The 12,002-nt window shown below is 42.2% G+C and overlaps 1 protein-coding gene across 2 annotated transcripts in view; it reads right to left on the bottom strand.

Moving 5' to 3' along the window:
• Positions 1 to 4,257: 4,257 nt before the first annotated feature.
• The window catches only part of MANBA (mannosidase beta), a 78,785-nt gene continuing 71,040 nt past the window's right edge, over positions 4,258 to 12,002 (bottom strand). For both annotated transcript variants that reach the window (XM_019738927.2, XM_019738926.2), the window contains 4 exons: positions 10,562 to 10,706; positions 7,755 to 7,897; positions 6,607 to 6,864; positions 4,258 to 5,176 (listed from right to left, as the gene is read on the bottom strand). In XM_019738927.2, coding sequence (XP_019594486.2) covers positions 4,952 to 5,176; positions 6,607 to 6,864; positions 7,755 to 7,897; positions 10,562 to 10,706 — 771 coding nt within the window. In that variant the 3' untranslated portion in view covers positions 4,258 to 4,951. The remainder of the gene's footprint in view (positions 5,177 to 6,606; positions 6,865 to 7,754; positions 7,898 to 10,561; positions 10,707 to 12,002) is intronic.

The following is a 12,002-nucleotide window of genomic DNA, read 5'->3' as shown; positions in this document are numbered from 1 at the left end:
CTCCCTCCCTCCCTCCCTCCCTCTCTCTCTCTCTCTCTCTGTCTCTCTCTTTCTCCCCCGCCCCTTTCTCCTCCATTCCTCCCTTTCTTTTTCTTTCAAGAAAGACTCTTGAATTCCAGCGCACTGACACCCAGCTCTCTGAAGCCCAGAAAAACGGTGGAGAGGGAGATGGAGGCCCTGCAATCTCTTCTGTAGTATTATTCTGGGGAAGCTCCTGGAACCAGTGCCCACTCCCTTCCACCTGCCAGCAGCCTCATTTCCTGTGCACAAGAGGCCTCTGCTGGAAGAAGCAGAACTTTGCACAATCACTCAAGAGCTGGCATGCTTCTTGCTACTCAACTTTTTGCTTGAATAAAATTGGAAAGAGGCTTACAAGGAAAGGGATCTGGAAACTTCAGCTGTCTGCCTGACTTTTTCTCCTTCAACTCAAGTTGGCAAGGCAAATGTAAGACGCCTAGGCCTGATCATTCCCGCCACAGCCAACCTTACCCTGTGAGGGATAATAAGCATAAGCCAGCATTTACTCCTCATTTACCTATCCAAGGCCTTGTACATCTTTTATCTTATTTAATCCTCACAACGCTATTAGATAGTAATTACGATTAACCCCATCTGAGGAAACTGAAACTTAGAGGTTGAGTGATTTGTCCAAGTTCAGTACATGTTGGAGCCAAACTTGCATATTGGAGGTTCACTATCAAAGCATGAGCCTGTGGTCACTGCATTACATATGTACACACACACACACACACACACACACACACACACACGATCTGGATCTTTGACAAGGTAAAATCTAGTTCATTGTAATTGCAAGGTTAACTAGGTAAAAAAGCTTTTAGTTCAAGTACCAACAATGTGGAAAGGGAAGCATGCCAATCACCCTACTTTGCTGGGTTCCCATGATAAAAGAGCAGTGTTCTCCTTCAGACTCCTGAAGTCGGGCCTCCAAAGCCTTCCTCCCTGGAGACGCCCCTGCAGCATCCAAGTGCAGGGAAGTGGCTTCATCCTCAGGTCTCTTTCTCATCAGGCAGGAAAACCTGCCACCAATATCCCACATTAAGTTTCAACTTATGCTTCATTTGCCAGAATTTGGTCACATGCCGAAGCCTAGACCAATAACTGGCAAAGGAGAATAGAATTAGTAGAACCAGTATTGACTCAGTCCCTGGGGCAGGACGCCTAGCCAGCTCTGTTAACAGAGAGAAGGGGAATATGGCTGTAGGGTGGCCAGGCAATCATGTCTGCTCCAACTACTGGGAATATGTGAATTGTCTCCCAGGATCCAGTGCATTGTTCAAAAGCCATAGTAAGTAACAATAACAGAATAAGAAAAGAGGGTTACTCCCATATACATTATGAGGCAGGATGAGTACTAGCTCTCCACCAGAAATTTCAACGATCCTGACATCCATTTCCCAGGCATTCTAGGTCCCTTGGTGTTAGTGTCATCCTTTGTACTTACACAGTGCAGAGCATAATGTGGCAGAGGTTGGAGCTCAACAAATCCTGGTAAAGCCCGAGACGCGACCTAATGGGTTAAGCTGCATTACTGTCACAAATGTTTCTTTCATGGCAGGATTCAGTAACCCATGTCTACAGAGATAAAGAGAGGTAATTATAAAACATGACATAGTGATACAACACCCTTACTTCTGCAAAGCCCATCCACTGGCCCCTGTTCAAGGACCTCAAGTTGTCTTTACGGATTACCACCCTCTGTTCATGGACCACAAGCTCAGATCCCAGTCTAGCTGACTAGCTGACTCGTGTTTTTCCTTCCATATGTAGTAATTACACTGAACGTCTTTTAGGATTCCTTTCTCAACTGAAAAAAGTTTTCACTTATTTTTTTATCATAAACTTTCAAAAAGAACTTTTCCAAAGTGTTGAATATGATGGTCTTATCTAACATTGTTCCCCCATCACTGTCACATTACCCTTACAGGACTTGTCACCAGCTGAAATGGCCTTGTTTACTTGCTTATTGTCCGTCTCCCTCTACAGTAGACAGTCCATGAGAACAGCGACTCATCTGCCTTTTTTCATTGCAATACCCCCAGTGACAAGGACAGTGCCTGCTCAGAGTGGCCCTCAATAACTGCTTGGTAAATGAATGAATAAATTCTTAAGTTAAACTGTCTTTAGAGTCAGAATATAAATGTGTCTGAACACTGGTTTTGTTTGTGACTTAGGGTTTTGTACAACTTCATCTGGTTCATTCCCTCTGATAAGTCAATTAGAAAACAAGAATTCCGCCCCCCCAACTTGGAAATTTACTGAATACCTTTTCTGCATAACCCTTCTCATTTTATGCACTTACTGAATTGATAAGACTGCATTCACAGTCAAGGTAGACTCTTCAAAGATGTTGAAATGTTTTGGATTTCCCACATGCACAATGCTTACTTGTTTTTCTCCCTAAATCTTACCAAGTTGGGGAATAAGTTTCATATCTGAGAGCCAGAAGTAGCCCAAGAGAATATTCTTTCTGTTACTTTAGGAACGCTTGGGAAACATATCTTTAATACTCCTGCACTCTAGTTCACTTTCATTCCAACAGAGGACAAAACCTTCCTATTTATTTTCCAAGTGACTCCCCATGGTTTGAACACCTCTTGCAGTGAAAAGTCAAGTGAGAGAAAAAATAAGAAGAGTTCTAGTGAATGTGAATGAGAAAATTACCATTTTTATTGTTTCTTCGTTCTAAAATGGGAAGATGTAATCCTGTCAACTGACCTCTCTTCATTTCACTCTCTGTGGAATGTGCTTTGTAATCAGGACAGCAAAGGGACCAGGTACCGGTCCTTCCATTCTTCCTATTAACGTTTGCATAACTACTAACAGAAAAGCCTTCTCAGAAATCCAAAGCCAAGAGTAAGTACATCAGACTCTACTCCAACAAATGCAACAAAATAAGTCTAATAAAATGTTATAAATGACTAACTGCAGCACGACACATGAACTGTGGGAGAATGTTCTGGATGTTAGTATTCTCTTACAGAAATAATGTGTTTCCAGCACATCTCTCTCCTTTTACAAGTTGTCATCAGCATATATGTATGTCCATTCATTATTTTTCCCTTATATAGCCATTCTTTTCTGATATCTTTTTCCCCTTAAAAATTTTTCAAAAAACATTGCTTTTATTTGCCTCATTTTTACTATTGTTTCATGTACTAATTGGGTGATAATGATTATGATGTTAAAAAAATATAACCACCATTTACTTAGCCTTTATTTTGTTCCAGACTCTATTTGTTTAGTCCTCACAACTACCTTTGAAGGTTAGAGATCACTGTCTCCATTTTACAGATAAGAAAACTAAAGCCCAGAAGGTCAAGTGGTTGCCTAACGTTACACAGCCAATAAATCTCAGAACTTGGATTCTGATTCAAGTCAGTGTGGCTGAAAACCTTGCCGTGTCTAGGGCAAGGACACACCCCGGGATGGTGCTTCCATGTACAGAGCCATACTAAGTGCCAGCACTGGGCTGAGCCCTTCAGCTAAATGTTCTATTTATTCTTCAAAATCGACTTACAAGGCAAGCGTAATTATTCCCATTTTACCACAAGAAAACTGAACATAGAAGTTAAATGACCTGATCAAGGTTATAGAGCTCGTAAGGCAGAATTGGGATGTAAATTCTGACCCAACAATTTCAAAGCCCGCCTCACAGGGCACCTGGCATAGAATATTCTCTAGTTTTAAGGAGAAGAGTATCCTCCTGTCCCCCAGCAACAGTTTGATAAAACAGGATTTTCAACAGAGACAAGAAAATGATATATTTATCAAGTAAGAGTCTTCTGAGTTACATCCCTAAGTCCCAGACCCTCATAAGGCGCATACACACGCACACACACACACACACACACACACACACAAATAACACATAAAATGAGGAAACTCTTCGATACTTAGAAACTCTTAGAAGAAGAGGCCTGGATTGTCTTATTTCTTTTCTTTTTAGTCACTGAAGTATGCCTAAAATGTCTCAGTTTTAAAACCAAAACAATTATCTAATAAGTCTTGATTTTAAAGGCAAACTCTCACTGCTGGTCAATTCTGTAACAAATTTCATGATTCTTCCCAGAGAAAACCCCTCAAATATCTTAGTCTAGATTCTTCAGACTCTCCCAGTGTATCAAGTAGACTATAAACTTGGCAAGAGCTAAATGGAAATTAATGCCGACCACAGTATTGGGCACAAGGGAATGTTTATGAAATGATTAAATAAGCCACAGATGAAATATCAAGTTGTCAATGCAATTTGTACAAATTTTAATTTTTGATATGGTTTCAAACTTACAGAAAGTTGCAAAAGCAGTCAAAAAAAAAAAAAAATCCCACACACATTTATCCAGATTGGTACTTATTAACATTTTGCCCCATTCAGTTTCTATCAATGTAACTTTAAAACATGATAATACATAACAAAATAATGTTATAACTTCTTACATAATCAATATAAGCAAAATGATTTTAACCCCAAGATAAAGGGAATGCCACTTTGCTTTCAGGGTCAATAAGTCTAAATCTTATTCCTTTGAATTGGAAAGCTCATTTGATTGAGCCAAATCAGAAGCCCCATGGTCATGTTCCTACCTGTGTGGGCTACCTGTGTGGGCTTCCTTTTCTGGGTAGGGAGAGGCGGTTGGGTTATATAACTGGTTCTTGTGGTGCTAAAGCTGTGAGGGGAAAGGCTAAAAACACAGTCCTGGCACAGACTACAGAACACCTGGGCACAGGCGTGTTGGGGGACATCCCCTGAGGAAACAGCCGTCCCTGAAAAAATGCTGCACACACTCTTCATGGAGCGATGAATCAGGTGTGCGGCAGCACGCAGCCACAGCCCCAGCTTCTTTAGCTTGTCTCTGGCTGTCTTCAGCTCCACCCGGTGCCTTAGAAATGCTTTATTCCAGTGTCCACTGCAAGCATAACCTAGATTCCCTCAGTAAATATCGGTCAGGGAAGTCACACGAAAAGATTGCTCCAATTCACTCTTGCTGGTGGGCTTCCAAGGGTAAAAGAATATAGTCCGCGTTTTCTCAGTCATGAGGAAACCATTGTCACTGAATCTCCCTGGGACGTTCCCTACATCCAACCAAACAAAGGGAGCGATAGCTGAGGTTTCCAGATCAAAAACAAATGTGTCCTCTTGCTGAGAGATGATGGCCTGAAAGAAAAGGAGAAAAGAAATGAAGCATGAGGGAAGAGCTCTCTGTTCTACATAACAAAGCCTGTCAGAATGTTTATGTACGCCTAACAAGGAATGCATTTCCTACAACACTGGTTCTGCAACTGCCCAAGTCATATATTCCATAGACTGTGTCAGATACTAAAAAATACATGGAAATTTTTTCATGGCTGTGGGAAATTACCAAATTGTAACCTCAAACCAACGATAGAAATACGTAGTCTCCTGCTATTAAAGAGAATATTTCACAAGAAGCCCAAAGCTTTATATCTTTTATGTTTTTCTCAGGATAGCATCAAGAGAGGAACCTTTTTGCAGAACTGTGGGCCGTCTAATGACTTTCTCAGGATATACGAGTATCTGGAGCCAGCTGCAGGGCATAACCACGGAGCACACCTTGTAGTTCTCTGAAAAGATCCAGCAGTCTAGACAGCAACCTGCCAGGCATTTACAAAAGCTCTAGCATTAGAACTTTCTCTCTTTCATCGCATAATACCACAAAGTCACATTATGAGCACTTTTAACACGTGAGAACCCCACACAATATCAGCAAAGGAGAGCGCGGTTTAAATCTTGTCATTAATTAGCTGAGCAGCATATGCCCAGAGTGAGGCCGAGCTGCACCCTAAGGGTGGGGGGTTGTAAACCTCGCAGTGTGAGTATGAACTGAGTGTGGCCCTGCTGTTAAAGCTCTGCGTTTGTCATGAAACATGGCTCCTCAACATGCACACATGCCACACCATAGGTCTAACTTTACACAGTATGTGTGACATAAAGAATTTCAAAGGGAAATTCTTACTATACATAATTTTAGCCTTACACACTTGTAGAATCACCATTCCAGGTTCTGAGTTATAAACAAGGAAACCTACTTTGGTAGAAGCAGAAAAGAAACTTAGGTGTGTTAGGCAGCTGTCAGAGGGTCAGAGATTGAGGCTTGAGGCTAGATGTCACATTCCCAAAACAGCCGCCCAGCTGTTGTGCTGAAGACCCTAAAGCAGTCCCAGGCACGCAATCTACACGGCTGGCCCCACCGGCCCTCAAGGCTGCCAGGGACGCCTCAGTTACTGCTGCGCCAAGGCGGAGGCCAGAAGGGACTCTGCCACCCGGAACCTAGTGGCAGGACATCAATGGCGATGACTTTGCTGACCCTCCATCCCCTGCACCAGCCCCACAAGGCAGGGGTGAGGGGACAGCAGGGGTAGCAGGAACCAAAAAATTTGACAAACGCTGAACTAGAAATAAACCTCATTTGGTCATTGCTTGCAGTGGGCAGGGGGCAAAATTCCCCAGGCCTTGAATAAACTCAATTCCAAGGAGAAACTTTGCAAAAAGTAGGATGCCATATGCCTGCCCAGAAGCAGGACAGTTCCACAAGGCCACCGTGACCCCAGCCGACTGGAACGTACAGTGATATGTGCCTTTTGAAGCCCTACGGCCTCCTTCAGTGAGGACAGGAAGTGATAGTTGGCTGAGCTCAACAGTTTGCTGTCGGTTGACAGGTAAAAGGAAACCACACAGCTTTGCCGAGTACAATTCCCACATCTCCTCAGCAGTTCAGGCACCGGCTCCTGATAGAGGAGAACGGCCTCCCCAGCTTTCATCACGAAATGCTTCGTGGCACGAGAGCACAAAGGCTCCAGGGAATGCCATGTGTGGACTCTCACCTGCCAAGAAACAAGACAGAAGAAAAACAAATATTCTTGGTTACTACTTTTTTTTTTTTGAGAGAGAGAAAGAGAGAGAGAGAATAATAGTAATAATACTTGATGAACATCAGAATAGCAGGACTGATTAAGAGACTATAAAACCTGGGTTTAACCTCAGCCCAAGCAAGTACTAGTTATGTAAAAAAGCAAGTTACTCAGCTTCTCAAAGTCTCCATTTCTTCATATGTAACATGAGAATAATAACAGCACTATCTTCACAGGCTTGTTGTGAGAACTAAATAAAATAAACTAAGGATGACACAGTACCTGATGCATTGTAATTATTCCATAAACACAACCTATTCTCAATGTCCTCCAAACTGTAGCCACCCAAGACTTCTTTGAGTTTCTATCCTTCCCTAGCATCGTTTTCAATACAATTTTGTTTTATTACATAAACATTCTGAATAATTTTACTGATTTCCACTTTAACATACGACTTCTAACATTTTTTTAAATTAAGTTTAGGCTATTTCCAGCTTTTCATGATAATAAATAACCTTACATTTAAGTGACATTTTACAGTTTATAATTTGTTTTCATTGAATTATTTTATTCACTACCCATAGAAATCCTTTAAGAAGAATGGCTGGTATCATTTTACAGATGAGGAAACTGAATCACCGAGACCCTAGGCTTAAGGTCACAGAATAAACGGCCGAGATTTACCCTGAATACCGGTATTCTGACTCCAAGGACAGCCCTTGCATGTTCTGCTACAGGCACTAGAAACATTGTGATACAAATTAATTTCTCTTTTCTTTTTCCCAAAATAAGTAGAACCAAATAACTAAAGAAATCGTCTAAAATTCTATCATAAGCGAGAAAAAAAAATCCAAGCAACTTACAGTGAGAGTCACGTTACAGTCCGAGCGAAGGTCTGACACCCCGTAGATGAAAAACACACTTTGATTCTCAAAACCCACAGGCAACAGCGGAGCGAAGAAATGCCGAGCAAAGTAATGAAGCATTTTCCACTTTCCTCCATATTCTAGAAACGGTCAGGAAAGTTAGGAGATGGTCAGCGTCAAGCCGTCAGAATCGTCCCTCACATGGCCCAGTTGTGTATGATTTGTCATGATTCTAGGGGCTGAATGTGGGCAGAATCCCACGTTTGGTAAGGGCTCTGAGCAGCTGGGACACCTCCTGATATCCCCACATCTGGGTGAGGCAGGTATTAACATCCCACTTTTCAAATGAGGAAGCAAAGTCTTGAGCATTAAGTCAAACATGCCACAGGTAGTAGTTTGGGCCCAGACCTGAGTCCCAGCTAGCACTTTCTTACATGAAATTCTGTTCCCAAGAGCTCAAGGCACCAATATTTCTTTTCACTATGTATACATGAAGAAAGAAATCAGTAGCACTGGTAGTGAACACCTGTTACAAATAAATATTCATTCGTAAGAGTGAATATTTTCCCAAAGGCACAAATCCTCCGAAGGAAACAAAACAACCGCTATCACTAAAATGGTGGGCAAGTTCAGGCTGGAGAACATCCAAACTGATGACAATGACAGTTCCTCAAATACAATGAGAAGCTGTCAAGAACCTATATAATTCTGTGCCCTGTTGGCATTATCTAGTAGGCCAAACCCACAAACTATAAAACTATTTCAGCATGACTATTTCAGAGAGGAGAGCATTCCCCACAAAACAATGCATTGCCAAACAACTTCCAAGCGCAAGAGAGACACTGATTGCAGAACTCACAGTGCAAGCTGCTGAGATGGAGACATGTGGTTTTTGAAGTTCAGATAGAACTAATTTCTTCAGGTTTTTCAGAATTTCAACTCTCAGCATTTCAATTCCAACTCTTAGAATTTCCCCTTAAAAACAACAACCACAAGGGGAGAGGGGTGGGAGAGGCCTTTCCTCTTCAATCTATAAAATGAACTAGAACTTACATTTGGAAAGTTTTCTCATAAATAGAAGGTGGCTCAGAACTGATGTAACTTACACAGTCTCACTGTGATATCTGTTACAGGAGGAAGTCTTCAGAGGTGTGGGTCCAGAGATCAAGGCCACAAACAGAATACGCAAGAGAACAGCAACTGACGCAGAAGGTCTCACTGATACACACCCTAGTTATCTGTCACACTCTAATCAGTGACAGAGTCTAGATCCCCACATAACACACGCTGCATCACAGGCTGAAATGCTATGTGATTTCTAGCGTTGCCATTATTAGCTCTGTAGCCGTTTGAGTTTACGAGCCAAATAAACTGCCCAGTGGATTTTTGCATTTGCAAAATTACAACTATAAATGAGACTATTTAAAAAAAAAGTATATAAGAATCTACAGATTCCAAGTAGCTATTGATCCCTTTACACTATCACCATTTCAGATGATAAGAGGTGACACATACTTCCCCTAGCCTCCCTGCACACACTATAAGCACCAGATTTATTGGGCCAATTAAGCAGAATTAAACAGAGGCTGTGAGGCTTCCCAGAGCAGGAGCAGATACAGCATAACTTGTCACAGCTTCGTCCTGGGACCTACTGTGTCTAACAGGTATAAGGAGACGGTGACCGTCCCACGGAGGCATTGTCTTGCTAGAGTTTAGAAGACAGCCAAATTTTTGCTCTCCCATCAGACTCTTCTCATTCAAGTAATCTGCATATAGTCATTAAAGGGAAGATTTACAAAAATTGGGCTCTCCCATTTCTTGAACCAAACTCAGCCTCAGAAGTCCACAACTTTGTCCACAGACAGAAACCAGGGTCCAAGTATCTCTGAATAACATCTCTTTGTCCAGTGTTACATGTTCCAGAAGGCTATTTCCCCACAGCCTGCCCCTGATTCTCATTCAATACCCTTTTACCTGGTTGGTGTTGATAGAGTTTGGCCAGAGAAACTTGATCAAAACTCCAACTCTCCTCAAGAGAGCACCTGGCACCCCTCAAAGCCTGTGGTGAGTGGACTTGGGATTTGCATTCACAGCGAGTTTAAGAGCCTCACCCAGCAACATGGGCTTTTCACTTTTATGGCCTTGCCTCATTTTTGACCCCAAATTTTGCTTTATATTATGAACGGAACTTTGCTTCAAACCACCATTGGTGAAGGTCAAAGATTCACTATTACTCCTTAATGTTTTTAACTTCCCAAAATAAAATAGTTCACACTGCTAGTGCCCTGCTGGTCACTTCATGTGTTGCTAACTGAACTGGTTCCGCTGAGAACCCTTCCTACTTGGATTTCTGACTCTACTACCTTTCCCCCAAGAGATAAAGAGGGCAAACTACAGATGACCTCACAGACTTAAAGGGGAGTCAGAGAAAGTGACATTATGGGGCCAACATGTCCACATGGTTGAACTCTCCTAAACAGAAGGGAAACTTAAATTCCAGGGCTCCTTTTGCCCTGGAATGTCCTCTGAATTAAACTTAAATTGAAGCAGTAATTATAAGACACATGCGGAGGTCTCCGTGCATGACTCTATCCCCTTCATTGGCCTGCTTCTACGACTTTGCACAGCACAGAACTCATAACGAGGCTGCCTCCACGGCTCCTGGAAAGGCTGTGATGGTGGGTCGGGGGTGCGGTTCATAGAGCAGCTGCTGGAGAACCTCCTCTCCCGGCCTGTGTTTTCTCAGTGCCTCTCCCCACAGGTACTGCTTTCTGTCCCACACACAAAGACGCTGAAACACTTACCGAGAGAGGCCCAGGAAGGAGCCTGCCAGATGTCATTCAACTGCCAATACAGTGCCCCCATGGTGTGCCCTTCTCCGTTCACTATCTCGCTGCGACTGCGGCGGTAGAATTCAGTTTCTGTTTTGACACACTGGGCTTGCATCACCTGATTCCGGGGAAACCATTATAACACAGGTGTTATTGTTTAATGTAGACTGTCCAAATCTGAGAAAATTACAGGCTTCAGGTTTGTTTGCTTTTTTTTTTTTTTTTTAAGCAAACTAGGTAAATTAGGGAATTTGATTAGCATTATATATGCCATTACTATACAGATGTGGAAGTCGCCCCTTAGTATGAAAGGAGCTGTTTTGCTTTGTAAGAGCTGGTTTGCTCTGGGGGCTTGCTGTTTGGTATGTTATAACAATGGGTGATCAAGGAAACAGGATGGTGTAAAAGGTTCTTTGCTAATGATTAGTGTGGGCCATGATGAAAAATGAAGACTATTATTCCGGAGCAAATGCTATATGTAGTCAAACAAATATAAGTTTTTTGCTGTGATGGGTTTTACTAACACGTGCAGAGCCAGTGTTGTAAAAAGTTTTAGTAGAAACAAATTCTATATGCAACATAACTTCATTATGAGTCTGATACTGTCCAATCCCTAACTCCTTTTTTCTAGTCAAGCAATTGTTTTTATATCACGACTTTTGGTCATGTCAAATTTCTTATGAGTGCAATTCCTCATTATAGCAGAAGAGATAGCGAATTGCAGCAATGAGACAAGTGAATTTAGTTCTTGTTTAAGTGGCACTAAAGAATGTCATGCACGACCCTTAATAACTGTCATCATTATTGAAAACCCAGTCTCTTTCATTGCTGCTGTTACTGACACTGCGTATCACATGCTCTTCGCTTGGAGTTGTAGTTAGGAGAGGCTCGTGAAGGAGAGATCATTAGAAGTCACCAAGGAGAAACGGTCAGAGCTGCAAGGATTCCTCAGACAAAAGGATAGCCTTGGAGTAGGACCTGGATTTTCACAGAAAAAGAAAAAGAAGGATGCATGTAATGGCCACTCGAAGACAAAGCCCAGATGCCCTCCTGTAAAGCTGTGGAGGCTAAAGCAAGAAGAAAGCATGGTCATTCAATAAATACTTAATAAGCACCTATAGTATGTGGTACGTGCTGGAATGGGAAGCTCCTCTCTCAGCAAAAAAGATACAGCCCACCTGCGTGGAACTTACTGGCTTTGATTAAGATAGGTCTTAATCAAAGAATCACACAAATAAATATAAACTTTAAACAGGAATAAGTGCTAAGAAGGGGAGGAATGCAATGTGAGGAGTTTGGACAGTAGGGAAATGGGCCTAGCTGAGGGGTGAGGATTGGCCTCAAAGAGGAAAGAGGAAAAGAGAGAAGACAGAACCTTTCCACCAGCCAGAGAGGACAACACGTGATGAGAGGA

The sequence above is a fragment of the Rhinolophus sinicus genome, linkage group LG02 (assembly GCF_036562045.2).
Source record: "Rhinolophus sinicus isolate RSC01 linkage group LG02, ASM3656204v1, whole genome shotgun sequence".
In the NCBI taxonomy this organism is placed as follows: domain Eukaryota; kingdom Metazoa; phylum Chordata; class Mammalia; order Chiroptera; family Rhinolophidae; genus Rhinolophus; species Rhinolophus sinicus.
The sequence above is the reverse complement of the archived record's forward strand: the minus strand, read 5'-3'. Positions and strand labels throughout refer to the sequence as shown.